Source organism: Lacerta agilis, chromosome 2 (genome assembly GCF_009819535.1).
Source record: "Lacerta agilis isolate rLacAgi1 chromosome 2, rLacAgi1.pri, whole genome shotgun sequence".
In the NCBI taxonomy this organism is placed as follows: Eukaryota; Metazoa; Chordata; class Lepidosauria; order Squamata; family Lacertidae; genus Lacerta; species Lacerta agilis.
In genome coordinates this window covers 66753922-66778136 of record NC_046313.1, presented here as the reverse complement: position 1 = coordinate 66778136, position 24215 = coordinate 66753922, and the positions used below count along the sequence as shown (strand labels likewise).

The window sequence follows — 24215 nt, the reverse complement described above, 5'->3', positions numbered from 1 at the left end:
TTTAAATGTTGCCTTTAATGCTGTAACCCACCTGGAACTTTAGGGTTGAGAGTGGGAAATAATGTAATTAAATAATTATTAAGTTGCATTAATGTTTTTACTAGTTTTATTAAGTTGCCTTTTCAACAATAGATGTTAAGTCCCCTGAAATAGAGTGGATAGTTACTTTTTAGGCTGAGCCCCAAATGGTCTGTGCCACCAACCGAAAACACTCGCTGGGGGGGGGGGGCTACAATATACATACCATCCTTTGCCAACCTGTTGCTCTCTGAGAGTTTGGGTCTACAACTCCCATTAATCCAAACCAGCGTACCAATGATACCTGGGGGCTGATGGGAGTCGTAGTGCATGCCATCTGGAGGGCACCAGGTTGGAGAAGGCTTCTATCTGTACTGTAGCCTTGGCTTAGGGCACCTCTCTCCCCCTCCCCCGCCGCCTGAGCCGCGCCACTTTCACTTTCCCGTTCGGCTTCTTTATCCTGGACTGACTCCGGAGAGGTGAGTCTGCTGCCCATCGTGCCCCCGATGCCTCTGCAGCGCCAGCCAGCCAGCCTTGCCTGAAGACGGCAGCGAGCATGTCGTGGGCGGCCAAAAGAGGCGCCATTAGGAGCCGGGAGGAAAGTCCCCGCTGGGTGGTGGCGGGAATGTTCTCGCCTTCCAGTCCCGCGGAGTGTTTCCGCCGGTGGGGCCAAGCCTGGCCACGTGGGGGGGGGATGAAATGGGGCAACAGGGCCCCCTTGAAACTGAATAACCGACGAGGCAGCTGTTCAATGCGACCCCCACCCCGCTCGTATCGCAATGGACGGGGAGGCGAGAGAGTCGCGCCTGGGAGCCGCTTTCTGACAAGCCCACAAGGCCGCCTGGCGGGCGGGTGGGCGGGGATGGGAGGTGTTTTCCTGTTGGGGCGGAGAAGAAGGGGAAGCTGAGAGGGACAGGCATTTGATGAAAAAGACTTATTCGAAACCTTTTGTGAAGGAACAGTTCAGGGCCTGGCTGATGATAATGCCCGTAGCCGAGCTGTAGAACGTGTCTGAAAAGCTGGGTGTGTTTTGCTCAGAAGGAGGGGAGGAGTGTGGGAAGAAACCAAACTTGTTTTTGATTAGTAGGTGATTTCTTTCTAGTCCCATCTATAATCCCATATATAATAATAATAATAAATTTTATTATTTATACCCTGCCCATCCCTGCAGCCACTCTGGGCGGCTCCCAACAGAATATTAAAACCACGAGAAAACATCAAACATTAAAAACTTCCCTAAACAAGGTTGCCTTCAGATGTCTTCTAAAAGATGTTTATTTCTTTGATGTTCTTTAAGGATTTAAAGCAGTACCACGTCACATAAAACAGTCGTGGCTTCCCCTAAAGAAGCCTGGGAACTCCAGTTTGTTATGGGTGCTGTTAGGAGACGCCTGTTCCCCACACAGAGCTACAATTCCCAGGGTTCATTGGGAAAAGGGATTGGTTGTTAGAACTGCTCTGTGAACTGTAGCTCTGTGAGGGGAACAAGTGTCTCCTAACAACTCTCAGCGCCCTTAAGAAGCAATGCTAAGGTTGCTTTGAGGGAAGTAACGACTGACATAAGTGGGATAATGCTTTTTTAAAGGTATGGCGCTGATGAGGCCTCATTAGTGCTTGCCTCTAGAGGTCTGGGTCAAAAGCAAAAGCTTCCTAGCCTGCCACACATCTTGTGGACCCTTTAAACCCAATTTCAGGCAAAAACATCTTCGCTGCACATTTCCACAGAACATGATTAATAGCACAATCCTAACCACATCTATCAGAAGTAAGTCCTGCTTAATTAACTGGGACTTAGTCCCACATAAATGGATTTGGATTGCAGATTTACATCCCTTGTTCAGGCAGTACAGTTCCAAAGTGGTTCTTGTTTTTGAAATATACAGTGGCAGATGTAAATATGGGATGGATGGCTAGGTGGGCTGCTTCTGTGTAATATGGGTAAGGTAAGGACCCACACATGGATCCTAAAGTCGGTATGCGATGCCAGTGTTATTCCCTTCCCTTCTGTCCACCCGGAAACCTACAAAATGTATTCCAAAGGCCTTGCTTGTGTGAGTTACTGCATGATGGGCAGGCGGCATCTTTTCTTCTGGCACTTAAAATGGTTCTTTGCTTGCAGCCTGGCTGTGAGCTGGCGATGGAGTCAGGAGGAGGAGCCATGATGCAGGACTTCCTACTAGACGCCTTAGAGGATCTTGGCCAAGAAGATTTTGAGAAGTTTAAGTTTAAGTTGCGTACTGCAGCTGCTCCCGGGGGTAAAAATATTCCCCTTGGACGGATGGAGAAGGCAACTCGGGAGAAGATGGTGGACCTTCTGGTTGAGTTTTATGAGGAGGAGGCTGCTGCCCTGATGATAACTATTTTTGAAGACATTGGTCTCAAGTACAATGCTTCTAAACTCAGCAAGGGTATGGATTTGTAGCTATAATGTACTTTATAATTGACTGCAGTTCAGTATAGCTAGTAATCACTTAGAGGCTGTTCACCCGCCCCTAGCTCTGCTCACCTCACAATTTTACAAGTTCATTGTATTTTTATTTTTTTATTTTTTTAAAGTGGCTCCTTTCTGTGGAAGTGCTCTGGCACAAAATAAAAATTGCCGTTGCAAGAGGCTGGAAAAGAAAAGGGAAGGAAACAAAGCAGCAGCCCAGCTTCATGCAAATCCTTTTTGGGTTTAGAGTGACACATTCTTTCTTTTTACTGCTCTTTTGTGAAAATCTGGTATATATGAAAACTTCTGGTATATATGAAAACTTCTAAAATAAAATAATTTGAAATATGTGTGTGGACACAGGTGAACACATATCTGTGAGCAAGGCTACAAGTGGCCTAGATTTCCTGGCTTGGAGCCACACACACATATTTTAAAAATTATTTCTGACTGTTCTTCTGTGTAAATCTGGTATATTTTAAAACTTGTATTTCAGTTTTTATTTTTTACAAAAAATTAAAAGAAGGGGTAAACAAATACCTGCTTGCATTCTCCCAAGAGACCTTAGGTATCCAGAACTTACAATCAGCAGGAAAGTACTAACTGAGGGGACAGGGACAGCAACACATACTGCAATACAGCCCATCAAGCCCCACCTCTATTGAGGACTGGAAACATTGAGATAGAATTTAGAGGCATAAAATTGAAATTGCTCATGTGTGGATGAAGGCACACATACACACAGAGAGAAAATAATTACTTGTGCTCGCATTAGTGCCCTGGTGTAGACACAGTCCAAGTGAAAGTAATTCCTTTCTGACAGAAACCTTCCAGTCTGTTCTCAGATAGCTGGGGGGGAACTTAGAATCATAGAATCATAGAGTTGGAAGAGACCACAAGGGCCATCCAGTCCAACCCCCTGCCAAACTTATTTTCCTCAAGCCGTTCAACCAAGCAAAACGTTTTTAAACTCCATCAGTTTACTTATATGTGCTAAAATACAGTCCCTTCCATTTGTTCTGAAACTGCATAGTAAAGGGAGGGAGAGACTTTTAAAAGCCAAGAAAAATCAGGAGGAAATGAAAAGGAAGGAAAGAACTCTGATGGGATGGAGGGATGAGGCATGGGGACGCTGCATAATATAGGGTTGGGATGGGCACATGGGGCTGCCATGCTGCAGGTTGCCCACCTGTGATGCAGACGATGTAGAACTGAATTTGATTCCAAATGCTAGTTGACGTAAAGCCTCAATGCCTGTTTCAAAGCTGGCCTGAACTCAGATTTGCAGGAAGGGGCTTGGTATGTACAGTGATCCTTTCAATTTTCCTATACATTATGACCACCAGAGTTAAAAACCGACTGTTCACAATACAAAAATGTCTAGCCAGTTATTTTATTTCTTTTTCAGAGGTTGGAAAGCAAGTTCAAGGTATGTAAGCACCTCATCGTAAGCCATTGTAAGTTGTAGTCTAGAACTCAATATAAGTGGATCCCTTGTCATAACTTTTCGAAAGCAGCCTAGAGAGCCAAGAAGACTCTTGAGGCTCAGTAATTTGTAGAATATGTTTGAAGGAGAAAAGCAAACAAAATTGGAAAACCACAGGAGTGTGAGGCATAACTGCATATATCAGGTAAGCATGGGCTCTGGGAGATGTAAGTATTTGAATCGCTCTCTAATTTGGGAATATTGCACTGTACCAGTCTTGAGAGGGGAGGGGGTGGTAATAGAGAGCTGATGCTAGACAGAACAGGACTAGAGTTATTCTTCTAGCATTGCTGATGAGCTCTATAACGGTCAGTGGTGGTCAGCATCTGGCTTTCCAAGGGATTGTGGCTCCCAAAGATTCCCTCACATTTGTATTTTTTTATTTTAAGTAAAGCTTTCTTTAATTGCTCGCTCCTATGCCCCTCCTTTTCTTTTTTAATCTTTTTAGTTTCTGCTCCCACAGATATACCTGTGATGCCAAAAGGTTTTCTGTGTCCCCAAGCCCCTCCCATTTTTAATTTATTTTTTAAAATACTGACCACTCCCAGAGTTCCCCTGCTGTAACCTTGTGATGCCAAAAGGTTTTTGTGAAAACTTGGTTCTTTCCAAAGCAAATAAACAAAGACACAAATTTACCACACCCACTTTCCCCTCTGTGACTACAGACACTTTTTAACCAGCCGTGTGCACTTTGACATGCCCATGAGTCAGTACATTTTAATATATATCTTGTTTATGATGGGGGGAAATACAGATCCCATAAAGTAGAGCCAAAGTGAAAGAGATGCATGCTAGTTTAGGTTTCCCCCCACGATAGGGACAATTCAGAAACAGTGCAGGCAAATGGTATGCCTGATTCAGAAAATTTGAATGTTTTAATGTATTTTTAATAGTTTGTTGGAAGCCGCCAAACACAGATCTTAGTAGTCTTGAGCAAAAGAAAAGTTCTTTAACTTAGAGAGTGTACATAGACAAGGGACCACTGGGAAATCAAGGGTGCCTTGCATCAGGCAAGCATGTTGCAATGCCATGGCAGGTGGTTAATCCTTCTTTCTGTCTATACTAGATTACAAAAAAAAGTATGCTGAGAATGTGAAGGAAGAATACTTGCTAACCGAGGACAGAAACAGTCTCTTTGGTGAGAGCACCCCATTAAATGCCCGCTATATAGAGTTACTTATCATCAAAAAACACCGGCCTCAGAAGCAGAGGGAACATGAATTGGTTGCTACTGGCAGGCTGCACATGGAGATCTTGGAAACCAGCAGTTCAGATTATTCATCAACTGATATACAAAGCCTTTTTAAACCTGATGAATCGGGAATAGCCCCAAGAACTGTGGTGTTGCAAGGACCTGCTGGTATTGGTAAAACGATGACCGTGCAGAAGATTATGCTGGGCTGGGCTGCTGGGGAGCTGTACCAGGATGTGTTTGACTACGTGTTCTGCATTCGCTGCAGAGAACTAAGCCTTGCTGAAGATGCCAGCAGCCTGGCTGACCTTATTGTAGATCAGTGCCAAGACATGTATGCCCCAGTGAAAGGGATTTTAGCCCACCCTGAAAAGCTGCTTTTCATCATTGATGGCTTTGATGAGCTTTGTTGCTCCTTAGAGCTCATAGGAGACAGTTTCTGTGATGATCCTTATTCAAAGGTGTCCATACAGGGTGTTCTGAGCAGCTTGTTGAAAAAGAAGCTTTTGCCCAAATCCTACCTGTTAATCACCACGAGGCCTGGTGCTGCAGATAGGCTGCATGGGTGCTTGAAGTTTCCGAGATTTGCTGAGATCCTTGGATTCACTGAGAAAGGTCGCCGTGAATATTTTTCCAAGTTCTTTAAAGATGATCAGAAAGCCAACCTAGCATTGAGATTCATTGAAAATACCAATGCAGTGTCCACCATCTGCTTCATCCCCATGGTGTGTTGGATCATCTGCTCTGTCATCAGAGTTGAACTGGAAACTGAAGACGAGATTGCAGACACCTTGGACACCACAACAAAAGTCTTTGTACAGTTTTCTCACAATCTTATTAAGCATGATTCTGCGAAATTGAAGAACTGCTGTCTGAATGAGCTTGGAAGACTCTGTTCCTTGGCACGGGCTGGCATCTTGGGACAGAAAATTCTCTTTGAGGAGCAGGATCTCAAGGAGCATAATTTGGAGGTTTCTGCTCTTAAAGACCTCTTTCTAGACAGAAGAACATTCCAGAGGGGGATTGGCCGGCACAACCTGTACAGTTTTCTCCATCTTTGCTTCCAGGAATTTTTTGCTGCCATGTGGTATATTCTGGAGAAGGACTCAGTGGAAGTTTCAGATAACAGTATGGGGGACTTGAAGACACTTTTAGCTGAGTGCGAGAAGCCAGGCAATGAGCATTTGACATTAACGGTATGCTTCATATTTGGCCTGAGCAGTGAAAAGGTACGCATCTTCCTTGAGCAAACTCTGCAGTGCAAGACATCTGACCTTGTGAAGCCTCTGTTGCTTCAGAGAGCAGCAGAAGTGGCGACTGAGGAGCCTCCTCGAAAAGGTCATTGCCTGCTGAAGTTTTTCCACTGCCTGTTTGAGACTCAGGAAGCAGAATTTGCAAAGCATGTGATGCATCATTTCCAGAATATTGACCTTTCTTTCCAGACACTCTCGGTGCTGGACTGCAGGGTTTTGGCATTCTGCTTGCAGCACAGTAAACTCAAGGATCACTCTATTGATCTAACGTTTTGCAGGCTGAAGTCTTACCATATCAGAGCTTTGGCTCCAGGAATAAGAAACTGTACAACTTTAAAGTAAGTGATGCCATCATATTGTTTTTCTAGGAACAGCAAATGCCAGGCCTTTCAGGATTTGAGTGGAGAGCCTGCGGGTTGGGCACTGATTTGTTTTTCCCTTTGTTACCAAGATTGCTTGTCAAAGGAGGATAGACACTCCCAGACTCAAGAACACTGTGTTGTAGTGATGGAATAGCCATGTATTCACTTCTTCACCATTTCTGAAACCATATGAAATCAATGTGGCAATATATGCCTTGTATAAATGCCTTGCTGTCAGTAACCATGGCTCAAAATCCCATCCAGTCTCCATCTTTGGCTCAAAAACTCATGCAGTCTCCTTGTCCCCCTGCCTAGAATAGTATGCACAGGAAGGCGAAAAGCCCCTGGTTTTCCTGGCTTAAAAATCCTAGACCAGCAAAGTCATGCATGTAGTTGGGAGATGCATACTGGGCTTGGAAAAATAAATGTTGATAGTGGTGTAACTAATGTATTCTCAGTCACCATTCTATTTCTCAATAGAAAGTTAGAAATAAGGAAATGAAGGCTACATTCCCATACACACCTGCCTGGGTGTAAATCTCCTTGAACTCAATAGGACTCTTCAGTAGCTATGCATAGGAATGCATGGAAGGTGTGTTATTTTTCCACTAAGTACACAGTTGCCAGCCTACCCCATAAAAGCTTTATTCTGTTCTCTAATACCTAGAATTGGTTGGCACTGTGGTAAGAGTGCCCATCTGTTCAGCCGATCTAGATTTTCACAAAACTCAAAAACCTGCAATTAGAAATCTCTGTGTGTTCAGTCAAAACAAATTGCACAATAGATTCCAGTATGTATTGCAGCTACATTTTAGTTTTGACAGAATTCTGGTTTGTGGTTGTTTTTGGACCAGAACCAGTACCATGGTTGGAGAACAGAAGGAGTGCATGGGGGAGCAATAAGTGTGTAGGGGCAAGGAAGGGAATAGAGCGTGGGATCCTTCTTCTTGCCCTTAGCACCCTCAGAAAGCCACATCCTCATACACAAACTTTTAGTAATCCCTAATTTTCAAGTATTTCTCTGTAAATGGCTAAAAGCCTGCTCTTTTCATAAGGAAGTGGAGATTTCACACTTCTGTGTGAGCCATTAAGTTTCTGCATTGGATGGTCCCGTTCCAACTATGCAGACCCACCTTCTTATATTCCTCCTAGATTTTGTAGAATCAGTCCTGAATATTTTTTCGTCTTTCTCATTCTCTCTCTTTCTCTCTGTAGCTTTGGAAGTAACAAACTTGGAAACTCGGGAGTGCATGTTCTCTGTGCCACTCTGAAGGAACTAGACTGTAATGTGACTACTCTAAAGTAAGTAACAAGGGAGCAGAGACACATACAAAAAGTTGGGTGTATGTATGACGTCTTTCTGGGCTTGGAGTTCAGATTATTTGCTGTCTGCACACTATTCCAATGGGGCGCAGGGTCTGTGAGAGCCTGGGTGCAACTAGCTGGTAGTGAGAGAGAAAGTTCACAGTGGGAAGGGTTTTGTAGACACACGTAGTCAGACACTGGTGCTGAGAGCAGGATGCAAAGACAGAGTAAGGTCTGGGAACAAGACCAACAGGACCAGGGATGGCTCCACCTCAGCAGACAAGTTGTCTCCAGAAGATACAGAGCTCAGCTCCTTATAATTTCCTCTTAATGATTGCTCAGGTCCTACGTCCTAGTAAAGTGAGGGGAGGAAAGCACTCTGGCTCAGTAGCTTCCTAGTATGCCTTCTGGACCATCAAGAAGGCTGATCGCCGAAGAATTGATGCTTTTGAACTATGGTGCTGGAGGAGACTCTTGAGAGTCCCATGGACTGCAAGAAGATCAAACCTATCCATTCTCAAGGAAATCGGCCCTGAGTGCTCACTAGAAGGACAGATCCTGAAGTTGAGGCTCCAGTACTTTGGCCACCTCATGAGAAGAGAAGACTCCCTGGAAAAGACACTGATGTTGGGAAAGATGGAGGGCACAAGGAGAAGGGGACGACAAAGGATGAGATGGTTGGACAGTATTCTCGAAGCTACTAACATGAGTTTGGCCAAACTGCGGGAGGCGGTGAAGGATAGGCGTGCCTGGCGTGCTCTGGTCCATGGGGTCACGAAGAGTCGGACACGACTGAACGACTGAACAACAATGCCTTCTGGCACATAAGGCAATGAGGCATGGAGGAAAGAGGAGTGTTAGGTATTCCTCAGACTGACTATTCAAGCTGGCAACTTGGCTTCGAGTCGCAAGTTAAATTCTGGGAGTAGACTGAATAATAGTTTGCTTGCAACTATACATTCCTTTGATTCTGTTCTCACCAAAGCTTTGAGGAAAGGATAATAGTGCTTAGATGTAGTGTGTGATCTGCCTCTGACCTTGCGTCCATTTTGTCCCTGCCAGTCTTGATGAGAATTACCTCACAGATGCTTGCGCCCAAGAACTTTGCAATATTCTGAGCACCAGCCGCACGCTCGGCTCCCTAAACCTTCAAAACAACTCCTTCTCAGAGGTTTCTGTGCCTTTCATCCGCCACCTTATGGAGACCTGCCCCAGCCTGTCTGTTCTGTGGTAAGTGCTGATAAAGGGTGGGAGAGAGAACTAACCTTGCCTTCCAGGAAACTGATAGGATTGCTTTGCTGTTGTCACTCCTGAGGCCAAAGAAGTGAAGTGGCAGGATGGGAGGAGTATTTTGACTGAATGGCAAAGGGTTAAGAGCAGGTTTCTCAGAGCATATCTGACCTTACAACATGTCAGATTCCAACATAACAAATTATAAGAAGATTCCAACATAACAAATACACACAGTTATGCTGACATCACATACACTTTCATCCAGAAACAGAGAGAGGGTGGTTAAAAGAAAAGGGAAATTGCTGTTTCCAGTTCCTTTACATGGGAATAAAATGGTTTGAGCACATGATGTAAGGCCAAAAGCTGAAGCCAGTAAAACTTTCCGTTCTTCTAGCACGCTCTCCTGCTGCTCTCATTTAGGTCCAACCTAGAGACTGATAGTTGTGTAAACACCCAGTTCGTCCCACCAGATTTGCTCCTGGCCAACTGAAGACATGCTACAGACTTGCCAGATTCAATTAAAGCTATGGTGTCTTGGACATAGAAGGAGAAGGAAAGAAAGAAGTTGCAGTCATGCTTCTTGCTTGCCTCAAGGACACATTGCAGCCAAGCAAACACACTTGAGGGTGTGGAACAGTGTCAGTGAGGAAGAGGGAGAGAGGAAACACAACCTAAGTAAGGAAAGTCCTGAGGGTTGGAGAGCTGCATTTGGCCTCTGGGCCTGAGATTCCCTTCCCCTGCCTCAGTCACTGGATCCTTCCTCTCTCTGCTGCTCACTTCCATTAAGGATATGAAGACAGAAGGTAGCATCACAGCCCACTCATCAGAACTGCAGCTTCAGATCCTGGTATTCATTTGTACTCGTTTCAGGTTATCTTTCCTTTTCTTCCAGGTTGGAAAGTAATGGATTTGGTGAAAAAGGAAGGAAACGCTTGAAACAGCAAGAGAAAAAGATAACTAAGTCAGGACGTCGTTTTTTGTTGTGGCTGTGACACATTCTAACAGCAGTCATGTTACCAAAGGGCGGTATTGTACTGAATCAGGTAAACGTGCTTGTAGCTGCAGGATGGGAGTTCTAGAGCTGAACATTTTTTTAAAAGAAAGAAAGTGTTATGTACTGAGTTGAATAGGATCCAAACTGCAGCAGGCTGATTGGTCCTAGAACAATAGGATTGAGATTGCAGCAGTCTGACTGGTCCCAGAACAATAGGATTGAGATTGCAGCAGTCTGACTGGTCCCAGAACAATAGGATTGAGATTGCAGCAGTCTGATTGGTCTGCAGGAGCCACCCAATCCAGCTCCAGGTGGAAGTGAATCCGCATTCCGATTGGCATACAGGAGTATCCCGGAATTAGCCAATCACGTGGGGCCCATTGTGTAAATAGTGTATATAAAGCAAACATTTTGGGGGAACTGCATTCCTCACTACTATGAGCTGAATAAAGAGCATGAAATTCACACTTGACTCCGAGTATCTTTCAGAAAGGCAGCTTTAAGGCTCAGATGCAGACCTGCCAACTTTAGTTGTTGGAAGTGCTTCCCAAACAGGAAGGATGACATGAGCAGTCATTGGATAAAAAAAAAAGTAAGCACTTTGATCAGCTATCTGATTTATTTATTTTTTAGTATTTCCTTACATAATCTAGCAGCCTTGTTATAATTTAATTTCACTTTAATTTGTATTTGTTGTTGTTGTTGTTGTTAGTCGTGTCCAACTCTTCGTGACCCCATGGACCAGAGGGTTAATTTGTATACCACCTTTTTATAGTGCTCTACAGAAGACAGTTTACAAGCTGAAGAAACAACAAAATTTAACAACAAAGATCACACATCTTATTAATGATCCAATCCAACACAAATAAGGCAAATAAAAAAATATGGCTTAAAACCAACAACTTATATCCAATAAAGTAATATTCAACAATCTATTAGAATATAATAGTACACTATAAATTTAAATTCCAAAATACCAACAAATAATAATTAAATAGAAATTCACGATCAACAATTACAATAAATCATTACTTAAATGATAAAGATAACAGCAAAATTACAATGCATAAGATACCGCAATACATAAAAATCCTTGTAAAAGATCAAATTGAGGAACAGGGGCACATAGTTTATGAAATTATTAAAAGATCCCCCCCCCGGTCACGCAAAACTCCTCTTTTCCAGCTGCTTTTGCTGTTCTTAAAGCAAAGGCTGTTTGGAAAGGCTGTTGCTCAGCTGGACGTGATTAAGGGCAGGCAAAATGAGGCTCCTTTGCTGTTCTTCACATTTCCCAGCCAAGGGAGCTGACAAGATGCTGAGGCAGTTGTAGTTGTTAAAATGAGATGAAGCAGCAAGGCTACTCACAGCTCCATGAGTGGCTAGAAATTAAATATTCTCATAGCTTTATTACAAGTCCTGTCATTTTTGTCCACTAATATGAAAGTTGGCAACTATGTTATGGTATCTCCTAGGGTTGCCATATTTTGAAGATCAAAAAAGAGGACAATATCTTCCAGGTGAAGTCTGACCAAATCAGAATAGAGTTGTACTATTACTCTTGTGCTCTGGACACAATATGTTCATTGTTGCAGCCTAAAATTTAATTAGCCTTTTTAGTTGCTGCCTACTCCTGTTAACTTGTGGCCTGCTAAAAACCATAGATTAGGCTTCTTCAACCTCGGCCCTCCAGATGTTTTGGGACTACAACTCCCATCCTCCCTGACCACTGGTCCTGTTAGCTACAGATGATGGGAGTTGTAGTCCCAAAACAGCTGGAGGGCCGAGGTTGGGGATGCCTGCCATAGATCATTTTCACATGTACCATTGTCAACCCAGGTATCACACATCCTCATTCCTTAAAATAAATAAATAACATATTTGTGCAAAAACAAAACCTTACATTTATCTCTTCTGAAATTCATTGTTAGTTTTTTAGTAGTTCTCCACCCTGTCATGAAAATCTTGGTTCGTTTTTCAGTCTTCTAAGGTCTTAGCTAGCCTTTACAGCTTGGCATTATCTGCTATTTTTTTAATGAACATCCCTTCATGCATGTCATTTGCCTCCTTCATATTTTTTTCTGTGAATTTTATTTTATGTTTATTTGTGGGTTTTAATAGTAGTAATATAATGACTCAAAATATAAAATACGTAGAGCATATCCATGAAAATTAACGGCAAAATGTCACATTAAAACTAAGAAAAAGCGCACTGTTATTTATTTATTTCATTTATGAGTTAATGAGTTGCTTCCCATGAAACATCCTGAAGTGATTAACAATAAAAGCATCCAACAATAAAACCAGGTACAGATTGGGATAAGAATTAGCCTCCCCCCTCCCCCGCTTTAAGTGACACATTTCAGTCAAAGTATAGCATTTTTAGTGGGAGAGTTGAGAAAATGTTTAAATTGCTTTTGCTGTAATCAATGGGATGTGTGTTGTTGTGTGCCTAATCTTCTTTCCCCTTATTGCTGACTCATAAAGAGAAGCATGGAAAGTGAGGTGGAAGGCGGTGCAGGATGTGTTTTGCATTGCCATCAGAACATAGGACGATTTCAGCCCAAAGTGGCTTCAAGGAGATGAAGGTCCGTAGCCTGGGTGCTACCCCTGATAATGCCTAGTCATCTGCACTTGAAGTTCTTCCACTCAGATGGTGCCTTTAGAAAAGCATCCCCAGCAAACATTTGCATTTCTTCTGAACGTGGCAGCTACAGTGTGGCTTTTAATTAAAAGCAGATGTAACATTTTATTGTGTTTCCCTAGGGATTTTTGTTCTCAGAAACTGTTGGGTCATATTAAGCATCCATCATGCAATTGTGCTCAGCAGATGGCAGCAGGACACTAAAACAGTTTTCAATTAGAATTACACAACTGAAACACAGGTGTCTTCATTTCCTCCAAAGTTATGGCCTTTGGAAGTGATTCGTGGTATCCAGCTAAAGAGATAGCAGGATTACCTGCTTGTGGTAATGGGGGTGCGGAGTGTGTGGCTCGCCCTGGGTTTCATCCTTGAGGGGGGTAACAAAATGGCACACTGCAGAGGTCGGCACTTACCACGGGAGCTGGGAGTGACACGGTGGCTCAGGGCCCTGTGCTGCCCAAAATGACAGCGGGGGCTTGTGTCCACCAGGCAAACTCTGTGGGCAGCTCGCGCCCCCCCCCCCCGTGCGCGGATCGCCTCCACCGCTCCAGGTGCCAGAGCAGCTAGCTGCAACACTGCCTGCTTGATAGTGCTAGTATCTCTGGGAAATGAATGGGACATATTGAGTAACCCATTTTGCATGCAAGGTACCCATTTGCTCAGTTTGACTTTTTCAGAATTTTCAGGGGGTGGCTTGAGAGAAGGCATTCTCTGTGCCAACCCCTAAGTTGCAGGCTTCCCTTCCCACAGAGATGTGTCTGGCACCTTCATTATACAGTTTCCATTGTAGGCTGATGATGCAACTCTTTATCCTGGCCTTCAGTTAAATATTTTTAGGAAGCACCTTACTCTCGTGATGGCAGTTTTTTAAAACTTTTTAATATCATGGGAGCAGTTGTGCTATTCTGATTGTTCCATCAGTCCAAGCATTTTTGTTTGCATCCTTTGTTAAAGAAGAATACATTGCACAGATTGCTAATAGAGTACTTTCCATACTCTTCTGCGGTTTTCCAAAGAAAGGAGAGACGTGTGGTGGCGACAGGTGACTCCCTACGGAGGGGGACAGTGGCAGCAGCGTGCGGGGGGGGGGTGACTCGTGGTTTCAGTTTTGTTTACACAAATGCACAGAGTATTGGAAACAAGCAAGAAGAACTTGAGCTCATAATACAGGATTGCAAATGTGACTTAAAAGGCATTATTGAAACCTGGTGGTATGAGACTCATGAGTGGAATGTAGTAATTGAGAGGACAACCTGTTCAAAAGGAAAAGATCAAACAGGAAGGGGGGAGGAGTAGCATTACAAGTAAAGGATGTGTACACTTGCGAAGAGGTCCATGACTTGGAGCGTGGAAGGCAGATTGACAGCATCTGGTTAAAAAATGTAGGAGAGGAAAACAACAGTGACCTTACCAAGGACTTGGATGATGTCTTCCTAGAGCATATTGCCAAACATTCAAAAAGGTGAGACACAGTTGTCATGAGAGATTTCAACTACCCCAATCAAACTCTGCCAGTGATGTATGGTCGAACAAATTCCTCCATTGCCTCAATTTCATTTCCCAGAAGGCGGAAAAAGCAACAAGGGGGGGCCTCATCTCTCTTGGACCTGGTCCTCACCAGCAGGGAGGAACTGATCAATAAAGTGAAAGTACATGGAAACCTGGGAGGAAGTGATCATGTCCTCCTCTGTTTCATGATACAGAGGCAAAGGAAAGCTGAGTGTAGTCAGACACGCACTCTGGACTTTAAGAAGACTGATTTCAAAAACCTGAAGGGACTACTGTGTGACATCCAGTAGTAAAATAAAGAGAAGGAAGTTCAAGATGGATAGGGGTTTCTTAAAGGTAAAATATTGAAGGCACCATTTCAACAAAAAATTAAAGTGTGAGGCACCTAAAGAAACTGATGTGGCTGCATAAGGAGCTTTCAGATGAGCTTCAGGTATAAGAAATGGAAGAAAGGAGAAATCACGAAGGATACATGAATAGTCAACAGCTGCAGGGGAAAAGTCAGGTGGGCCAAAGCTCAGAATTAACTCAGGCTTGCAAGAGAGGTTAAAAAGGATTTTTTAGAATGTTTCTTTGGCTGGATGGCCCTTGGAGTCCCTTTCAAGTCTATAATTCTATAGACTTGTTTATGTCTTCCATGTTTTCACCAGTGTATCGGTTTGGTATAAGTTAAAGAATAAATTTACCTTGCTTTTGTCTCCTCATACTTCCTTATTTTACAGTGAAATCATCTCACATGCAGGTGACATGCTCAGTGACCTTACATCTTTGTATAAAGCAGAACTAGACTGAATTAAATAACTAGACAGCAGGTTTAAATACTATGTAAAAATTACTAATACGTTGACTGATTTTCTCTCCAGTTGTATGAGTACTTTCAAATAAGAGAAGCATCATATTGTTTATTAAGGAAATGTGGACCTTTGAGAGTGGAAACATAATTTGAAATATTCTTAGCATCAGAACAAGATAAGGGTTTAGTTGGTAAGGCCTATATAATTATAATTATTAAATTGGATAAGAAGACTGGTACATTTATTAAAAAGGGCTAAAATATTTGACAAGAATTAACAGAGAAGGAATGGAAATGGATGTTGGTTAGAATACTAAGATTATAACTACAGATTTCAAGGGAAATGCTTATGAAGTCCAATGTCAGTGTAGGTATATTCTCAAATAAATGCTGGAGGTGTGATGTGAACTAAGCAGATAGCTTACATGGTTTTTGGAGTTGCCCAGTAATTCAAATTTATTGGCATGCTATTAGAAATATTAGACATGACTGGTTATTTATTGTTAAATTACTCTAAAATATTATTATTTGAAAGGTACAGTGCATGATGTTGATTCGCAAAATGTTTTAAATTGACCAGCTGTGGCATTGCAAAAGGTAGCCTGGAAAAAGTACAATGCCATCAGTAACACACTGGGTTGAAACTCTGGAGTATAGTAAAAATTGTTTTCTTATGTGAACAGCCTTAGGAAGTCCAATAGAAAAAAATTGCAAATCTGCAACGCCACTAGGTGGCACTTGTGATGTTTCTCCAAAATGGGTTTGATGCTGTGGGAAATTTCAGGTGACCCAATGTCTAGACCCTGAATGAATTCCACAAACAGAATCTCCGGAATGGGAGTAGCCAGAGGTTTAGCTCAATGAAACCTCTCCCCTCCCCCCCCCATAATAATATTGCGGTCTTCTCTTCAAGTAATCAAGCAGATGGTTCGTGGGGAAAGAAGCCAGTGGTGTGTTTAGAGTGCTGGACTAGAGGTGGGAAGAGCCAGATTCCAATTCCCTCTCAGTCATAAATTAGACTAGGTGCCCTTGAGGTAGTCACTGTCTCTCAGCCTAACCTACCTCACGCAGTTGGTGCGAGGATAAAATGGGGATGGTCAAGAACCATGCATGTTCATTGGAAGAATAATGGGACATGAATGCAGAAATATAAATAAATAAATAGCCTGTTGCTATGTGTGTGAGAGAAATGCCCACAATTTATAGAATCCACATGGGTTGGAAGTAGAAGCACAATCAGCCCAGGAAAGGATTGTCCTCACGTGTTGACAAAATGTTTTTGGCTGGCAGAATTGTGCCGCTGGCTTCATTGCTTCTGGCACATTGTATACCAAGTATGCAACCAGCTACTGTCATTTTCCTCATTTTTCTTTTTCCTGCTTTTGTTGTGGGCAGCAAATTGTTGCCCACCATATGTTTTTTGACTCCAGCAAGTCTATGCTGGCTGGGGCTGCTGGGAGTTGGAGTCGAAAACATCTAGAAGACACCAATTTGGCAAAGGCTGAGCCGAAGTGTACCTAGAAATTCCCACTGTTCGTCGGAGGGCAGTGGAAAGGAAGCAGTGGCAGAGTGATGATTTAACCCTCAGCTGAACTCTGTCCATCAAAATAGCAGAGTATTTTAAGCACAATACTGTTCTTTTTCTTCCCCAGTTATCCTCAACTGTAAGTGAAATTAGAAGGATGGAATCTCTCTCTTTCTTTCTCTCACTGATGAGGAACAGAGCAAAAAATCTGCCTGTGAGCAGCACTTAAAAATGTATCAGCCTCTGTCTGAAAGAAAACAGAGCTGCACACGTGCTGGTTTTCATACAGATTGGTGAGAAAACTGAATTCATAAATCAGTCAAATTCTGGCTCAAGGATTTGTCTCTTGACAGCTTGTGGGTTGGGCTGTGCTGAAATTCTTCCTTTACTTGCATTCTTCAGACTGGCTGCAATGTTTATGGGCAGAGGCAATCCTTGCAACATCCTAATTGGTTCCATATTTATTACATGCCCGCCTTATATAAACCTAGCAGGAGGACTCCTGAAAGCTCCAGGCTGCTGAGAAAGGCTGGCTCCTTGTGCAGATCGCCTAACAAGGTGGGTACAAGTACCGTACCTCTTGCACAGGCTTGTAGCTAGCTGCCAAAAAAGTGTGGGTTGGGGAGTTTATCTCTGTGCACATTAATGTTTTACTTTTATTAATTAAGGCTATACCAGTGATGTTAATGATGATGATAAAAAAAAAATTACTGTTACCTGCACAAATCCTGAGGCAGCTGTAGGCCAAGTTGCAGTTGGAGCTGCCAGAGCACAGCATCCTTTCCCTCCATTCTTCACCTCTTCGTTTTCATCTTTCTGTCCACCTATCCTCTGGTTACCTTCTCTGTCCACTTTCTTTTCTCTTCCTCAGCTTCCCTCAGCTCCATTCTCTTGTTCCCTTCAAGAGAGCCAATGTGGTGTAGTGGTTAAGAGTGGTAGAGTCGTAATCTGGTGAACCGGGTTCACATCTCCACACCTCCACATGCAGCTGCTGGGTGACCTTGGGCTAGTCACACTTCTCTGAAGTCTCTCAGCCCCACTCACCTCACAGAGTGTTTGTTGTGGGGAAAGAAGGGAAAGGAGAATGTTAGCTGCTTTGAGACTCCTTCGGGTAGTGATAAAGTGGGATATCAAATCCAAACTCTTCTCTTCTTCCCTCCAATTTATCTTTTCAATACTATTTCCTCCCTCTCTATCCTCGTTCCCTCTTCCCACCCTTCTCCTCCACATCTCTCACTTTCCCCACTTCTTCCCAGGATATATGCTCTTGCATGAATGCATGTCAAGCTCTAGGTTGTTTGAAATGCAGAAACATGAGACTCAGCTCATGTATTTCTCTTGGTTTGCAGAAATGCCAGAAGGTTCGGCTACCTATAGCACAGAACAGAGCAGAGACCGATTGTAAAGGGCAAAAACATGACCCAGTGGCTGAAAGCTGAGGTAGAGAGATGTAATGTTGCAATTTCCCACCCACTGGGAGAAATAGCTTTCCTATTTCGTAAACCACTTTGAGGGGTTTTTATTTTTTTTACAACCAAGCTGTTTTCATAAATTTTATGAAACGAATTATGAAATAAATACATCTGTCTCAGCAGCTCTTTAGGAAACCCCTTCGTATAGGTAGGAGCGTAACAGGCTGATCATAAATGAGGACCTTCAAAATAATATTCATAGAATCATAGAATCATAGAGTTGGAAGAGACCACAAGGGCCATCCAGTCCAACCCCCTGCCAAGCAGGAAACACCATCAGAGCATTCCTGACAGATGGCTGTCAAGCCTCTGCTTAAAGACCTCCAAAGAAGGAGACTCCACCACACTCCTTGGTAGCAAGTTCCACTGCCGAACAGCTCTCACTGTCAGGAAGTTCTTCCTAATGTTTAGGTGGAATCTTCTTTCTTGTAGTTTGAATCCATTGCCCTGTGTCCGCTTCTCTGGAGCAGCAGAAAACAACCTTTCACCCTCTATATGACATCCTTTTATATATTTGAACATGGCTATCATATCACCCCTTAACCTTCTCTTCTCCAGGCTAAACATACCCAGCTTCCTAAGCCGTTCCTCATAAGGCATCGTTTCCAGGTCTTTGACCATTTTGGTTGCCCTCTTCTGGACACGTTCCAGCTTGTCAGTATCCTTCTTGAACTGTGGTGCCCAGAACTGGACACAGTATTCCAGGTGAGGTCTGACCAGAGCAGAATATAGTGGTACTATTACCTCCCTTGACCTAGACGCTATACTCCTATTGATGCAGCCCAGAATTGCATTGGCTTTTTTAGCTGCTGCATCACACTGTTGACTCATGTCAAGTTTGTGGTCTACCAAGACTCCTAGATCCTTTTCACATGTACTGCTAAGTGTATGTTGATTCCTATGGGAAAGAAAGAACTGGGCCCCACTGCAGCATACACAGAAGCTGATTTTCTCCACTGATTCTTTAAGGAGTCCTTTAACCTGGCAACAGGACATCTGTGTGGAGTGGGATGCTGTCTCTTTCCCATCCAAGAATGCAGAAGAAAGCTTTTTCTTCTCTCTTCCCCATACGGGGCAGAGGAGCAGGAAACTGTCTGTGTATGAGAGAGGATATGCTATGTTCCTGCATGTAAGTGTGTATGAATGAGTGCATGTTTTTGACTCTCTCTCTCTCTCTCTCTCTCTCTCTCTGTGTGTGTGTGTGTAAGAATGTCTGCATGCTCTGTGCCTGCATATATCTATACATAAACTTTGTTTCACACTTTTTATTATAAACTAATCCCAAAGCTGGGTACAATACCAATAAAACATGATTAAATCATAATTAAATAAACTATAAAGCAGGCAAGAGCACATGCACAGGCCAAATAATTATTTACATAGTACAGTAACACAGGGAATGTACCTATTAGTGGCTTAAACGTCATTGTCCCCACCCCAGCATTTCATGACATATTTTTATGGTGGTGTACACATAAACCACTTTGAGGGTGGTGCTGTGGTCTAAACCACAGAGCCTAGGGCTTACTGATCAGAAGGTCGGCAGTTTGAATCCCCGCAACGGAGTGAGCTCCCGTTGCTTGCTCCCTGCTCCTGCCAACCTAGCAGTTCGAAAGCACATCAAAGTGCAAGTAGATAAATAGGTACCACCCCAGCGGGAAGGTAAACGGCGTTTCCGTGCGCTGCTCTGGTTTTGCCAGAAGCGGCTTAGTCATGCTGGCCACATGACCCGGAAGCTGTACACTGGCTCCCTCGGCCAATAAAGCGAGATGAGTGCCGCAACCCCAGAGTTGTCCACGACTGGACCTAACGGTCAGGGGTCCCCTTTACCTTTACACACCTGAGGGGGGCAGCGATGTCATCCAATGCACATTGTCTGATTTGTTCCCATGTCTGTAAAATTGAATGTCTCCATTAAATTAAGCTGTCATTGCGTATGTGCCGTCATCTGCACTTGTGCATCATATGTCTTCATTGTGCACACCTCAGATTAACTGCAACTTACATTTTTAAACCAGATAGAAGCTGCTTTGAGGGAAAACACACCAAACAGCAGTATTCTCAAGTAGTTACAGGATGCATATGGATTGTGGCTAATGTCATGTGTAAATGTCATGTCTGATCGGCAAGCCCTAGGCTCTGTGGTTGAACCCATAGCGCCACCCGCGTACTCTGCTTCAAACACCAGTGGTGGCTGCGCATTGGACCTGGAGTAAATGGTAATGTGTACACAGCCACAAATTCAATCTAGGGCAGTGAATAGGCCTTCGGTTGGGACTGAAAGCTTATAAGAGTGTAGTAACCACAGGAGCATAGGAAGTTGCCTTACAATGAGTCAAGACTCATTGGTCAATCTAGCTCAGTATTGTCTGCAGCAGGGGTGGAGAACCTTTTCTGGCCGGAGGGGGTTGGATCTTAATCTCCCCACACCTGGCAGGTCCAATTTGACAGGTAGTTGATGCTTGAAGTCTTGTACTTTGAAAGCCCTTTGCAAGCAGCCCCATGCTGTTCCCTAAACTTCTGAACATTGGAGGTTTAAAAAGCAGCTGTTGTTTACAAAGGGCTTTCCAACAGCCCCCTGCTCTTTGAACATCTGGTTTTTTGAAACCTTTGCAAGCAGCCCCATGTTCCTGCATCTCTCTGTACTTACCTGCCCATATGAATGTCTGTGAGGGAGGTGTGAACCACACTCATTTTGAGCACACCTACCACTGGCATGGGGTGGATAGCTGACAATGTGTGACCCTTGCTTTTTCCTGTAGACCAATTGCAGTCATTAACAGTTGTCAACAGGTTTACCCATTCCCACCACCCTTCTGAGTAATACCCCTCCTCACTCTCTCACTATATATAAGGGTCTGGTGACTTGTATTTCAGTGTATCTGAAGAAGTGTGCATGCACACGAAAGCTCATACCAAGAACAAACTTAGTTGGTCTCTAAGGTGCTACTGGAAGGAATTTTTATTTTTTATTTTATTTTGACTGGCAGACCAACACGGCTACCTACCTGCATCAGGTTAGAAAAGGTTAGCCGCCCCTTTTTTAGAGCCTTGTAGGCCATGTTGTGAGGGTGCCCTGAAATGTGTAAAAAATATTGTCAATAAATAAATAATAACATCCCCCTATTCATCTGTCAAATGTGTACATGCTGCTACATGTGCTTCTAAGGGTGTGTTTCTCTGTTTTTCCTCTCATGCAGACTGAATTCCTGTTGAGGAAAACCTCTCCATCTTCGACCTGCTAAAGATCCAGAAAAGTTGCCCATTTCCCCCTCTCCAAACAGCTAAAGATGAATAAAATTATTGTTTATGAAGAGAAAGACTTTGAGGGGTTCAGGAAAGAATTCACTTGCAGTGTTCCTGACCTACGTACTGTAGACTTTGGGGATTGCATTTCCTCCCTTAAGGTGATTGGACAGCCTTGGCTGGTCTTCCGTGATCCCAACTATAAAGGTGTGGGTTTTGCATATGAAGAAGGTGAACATAAGCACATCCAGTTAAGTAATAACATTTCTTCTATCCAACTAGTCACTGAGGACTTGGAAGATCCTCAGATCACACTTTATGAGCACCCTAACTATGAAGGGATAAGCAAAGTGATAAAAGAGGAAACCAACCTAAGTTACGGGTATTTCAATGACAAGGCATCTTCCCATATTGTCCAGAAAGGTGCCTGGCTCCTCTATGAACATCCAAGGAGAGGTGGTTGGTACTATATAGCTCGAGAAGGAACGAAGCTTGATAATTATGGCCCTTTGTATCATTTCCACGATAAGTGTTCCCACGTGTATCCCCTTAAAAGTGGCCGGCCTGTTATCACTAGCAGGATCTTATGGGATCGCAAGAACTTGGAGAGTGAGAGGGATGTGATGATTGATGAGATAAATTGTATCAACAGCACAGAAACAGAGCAGACATTCACCACCACCAGCAGTCGAACCTATGAAATGTTCACAAGCCACAGCTTCAAACTAGCAGTCCCTAACCTTCAAATAAATGAGAGTTTCAATTTAAGCATAGATCCGAGCACCAACCTGACAGTAGAAAAAGGAAAGATTGACTCTATTACTACTGTAAACAAAGTCGAGGTGACCATGCCAGCCAAGGTCCCCCCAAAATCGGAATTGAGCATCCAGGTGATCATGAAGGTAGCCACGTTCTCCGTTCCTGTGGAGCTGATCATCACCAATAATGGTAAATCAAGGACGGAAATTGGGCAGTATCGTAGTGTGTCAGGACGCAACATCATCACCAAATACAGTATGAAATCAGTGAAAAATTAAGCAGAGGACCAGTAATCGTCAAAAGCAAAATGACCATGCCAGCCAACAACCCACTTTCATTTTGAACTGAACAGCTGTAGCTGCATTTCTTCTTCCATGGAAAGATAAGTACTTGGCATCTGGAACAGAGCAAAACTTATTAAATAATATTTTGTTACATGTTCATTGATCTGCTATTACCGCAGACATTGAAGACACTATACCAGATGAAATTCCTGAAAGTAGCAAGACTCCGATGCTGGTTTCAAGGGACTGATGAAGTGCAAATTGATAACAGGAGGACTGTGTAATTCATATAAAAATATATAGCAAAGAAATCTGGAATCCACAGTCAGTACAGTGAACTAGAAAATAATATCACTTCACTGACAAAAGACATCCAACAGAGGGAATCCAACAGAAAGTAGCTGTTAGGACACAGGTTGGTAATAAATAGCTTGCAGGCTCAATTAAGCCTCCACAGCAACTCTATATGGTCTGCAGTTCTACTTATGCTTCTTAAATCCTGATTTTTAAAATGATTTCTATGGTTAATAGTTGCAAATATGCACCTTCAATGCTACATTTAAGCACTCTAGAGAACATACTTCTGCCAATTTTGTATCATTATATTTTTGCATCATGTACTTGGCTCCAGCTGCTGTTTGGATGCTTTTCTGCTTATTAAACCAGACTGGTGAATATCTCAATAGAACTATAGGTATATGATTATACTCTTCGGAAATGGCTCACAGAATGCCAGCAAGAAGGGGGTGACAGGGCTGCATGATGAAGAACAGCCAGTGTGTGTGTGTGTGTGTGTGTGTGTGTGACACGTGGTCCTTCAGGTGTTATTGAATACCAACACCCATCAGCCCCAACCAGGTTTGGCAGTGATCAGGAATGGTGAGAGTTGTAGTCCAGCAATGTTTAGATGACTACAGCTTCCACATCCCTCATCAAGAGGTTATGAGATAATTAAATGACTCACAGTGCAGTCCTATACTCAGATATAACTCCCACTGAATTTAATGAGGCTTCCTGCCATTTATGTGTAGGGTTACAGCCTCACACTTTTACATCTAATTCAAACTAGTACACTTTGCTCATTCCCATATTCAGACGGACAATAACTTTTATATTCTACCCAAGTTTATTAAAGTTAGATTCTGCCTGCCAATATATACCATGTATTATAATGATCTTTTGGAACCTCCCCTCAAAATACAATTTGTTTCTGTAACATTATTTAAATTAAATGAATATTTTTAGTAAATGAGACAGTATGCCTGATATTTGCATGAATGCCATGTTAGATACAAGAGCAGAGCATAGTATCTAAGATACTACAGCTTTTTTTTTATTTAGCACAGAGCATAATAGAAAAAGGGACGTGGGTGGCGCTGTGGGTTAAACCACAGAGCCTAGGACTTGCTGATCAGAAGGTCGGCGGTTCGAATCCCCGCGACAGGGTGAGCTCCTGTTGCTTGGTCCCAGCCCCAGCCAACCTCGCAGTTCGAAAGCACGTCAAAGTGCAAGTAGATAAATAGGTACCGCTCCGGCAGGAAGGTAAACAGCATTTCCATGCGCTGCTCTGGTTTGCCAGAAGCGGCTTTGTCATGCTGGCCACATAACCTGGAAGCTGTACGTCGGCTCCCTCGGCTAGTAACGCGAGATGAGCACTGCAACCCCAGAGTCGGACACGACTGGACCTAATGGTCAGGGGTCCCTTTACCTTT

General features: G+C 43.3%; 2 protein-coding genes across 6 annotated transcripts; both read left to right on the top strand.

Moving 5' to 3' along the window:
- The first annotated feature begins 413 nt into the window (after positions 1 to 413).
- On the top strand, positions 414 to 17248 carry LOC117041598 (NACHT, LRR and PYD domains-containing protein 3-like). Of its 4 annotated transcripts, XR_004425991.1 has the most exons (8): positions 414 to 497; positions 2138 to 2426; positions 3858 to 3878; positions 5002 to 6718; positions 7958 to 8044; positions 9110 to 9277; positions 10173 to 10323; positions 17145 to 17248. XR_004425991.1 is itself a non-coding variant. In XM_033140550.1 (7 exons), exons 2-7 carry the CDS (start codon positions 2156 to 2158, stop codon positions 10270 to 10272), a joined length of 2364 nt encoding a protein of 787 aa, XP_032996441.1. In that variant the 5' UTR covers positions 414 to 497; positions 2138 to 2155; the 3' UTR covers positions 10273 to 10382. The 4 variants fall into 4 exon arrangements, 3 of the variants coding, with proteins under 3 accessions (XP_032996441.1, XP_032996442.1, XP_032996443.1); XM_033140550.1 differs by lacking the exon at positions 17145 to 17248 and having other exon boundaries at positions 10173 to 10382; XM_033140551.1 differs by lacking the exons at positions 9110 to 9277; positions 17145 to 17248 and having other exon boundaries at positions 10173 to 10382.
- On the top strand, positions 17203 to 23186 carry LOC117041599 (epidermal differentiation-specific protein-like). 2 transcript variants are annotated; one of them, XM_033140553.1, is made up of 2 exons: positions 17203 to 17300; positions 21415 to 23186. In XM_033140553.1, the coding sequence occupies exon 2, from the start codon at positions 21505 to 21507 to the stop codon at positions 22495 to 22497; it is 993 nt and encodes a 330-aa protein (XP_032996444.1). In that variant the 5' UTR covers positions 17203 to 17300; positions 21415 to 21504; the 3' UTR covers positions 22498 to 23186. The 2 variants fall into 2 exon arrangements, with proteins under 2 accessions (XP_032996444.1, XP_032996445.1); XM_033140554.1 differs by lacking the exon at positions 17203 to 17300 and adding an exon at positions 18896 to 18919.
- The last annotated feature ends 1029 nt before the right edge of the window (positions 23187 to 24215 follow it).

Bases quoted from the DNA above. Each gene is read 5' to 3' on its own strand.
- LOC117041599 (XM_033140553.1), top strand. From the start codon at position 21,505: ATGAATAAAATTATTGTTTATGAAGAGAAAGACTTTGAGGGGTTCAGG.
- LOC117041598 (XM_033140550.1), top strand. From the start codon at position 2,156: ATGGAGTCAGGAGGAGGAGCCATGATGCAGGACTTCCTACTAGACGCC. The intron at 2,427-3,857 runs GTATGGATTTGT...TTTCTTTTTCAG, and splicing joins TGCTTCTAAACTCAGCAAGG to AGGTTGGAAAGCAAGTTCAA. The intron at 8,045-9,109 runs GTAAGTAACAAG...TGTCCCTGCCAG, and splicing joins TGTAATGTGACTACTCTAAA to TCTTGATGAGAATTACCTCA.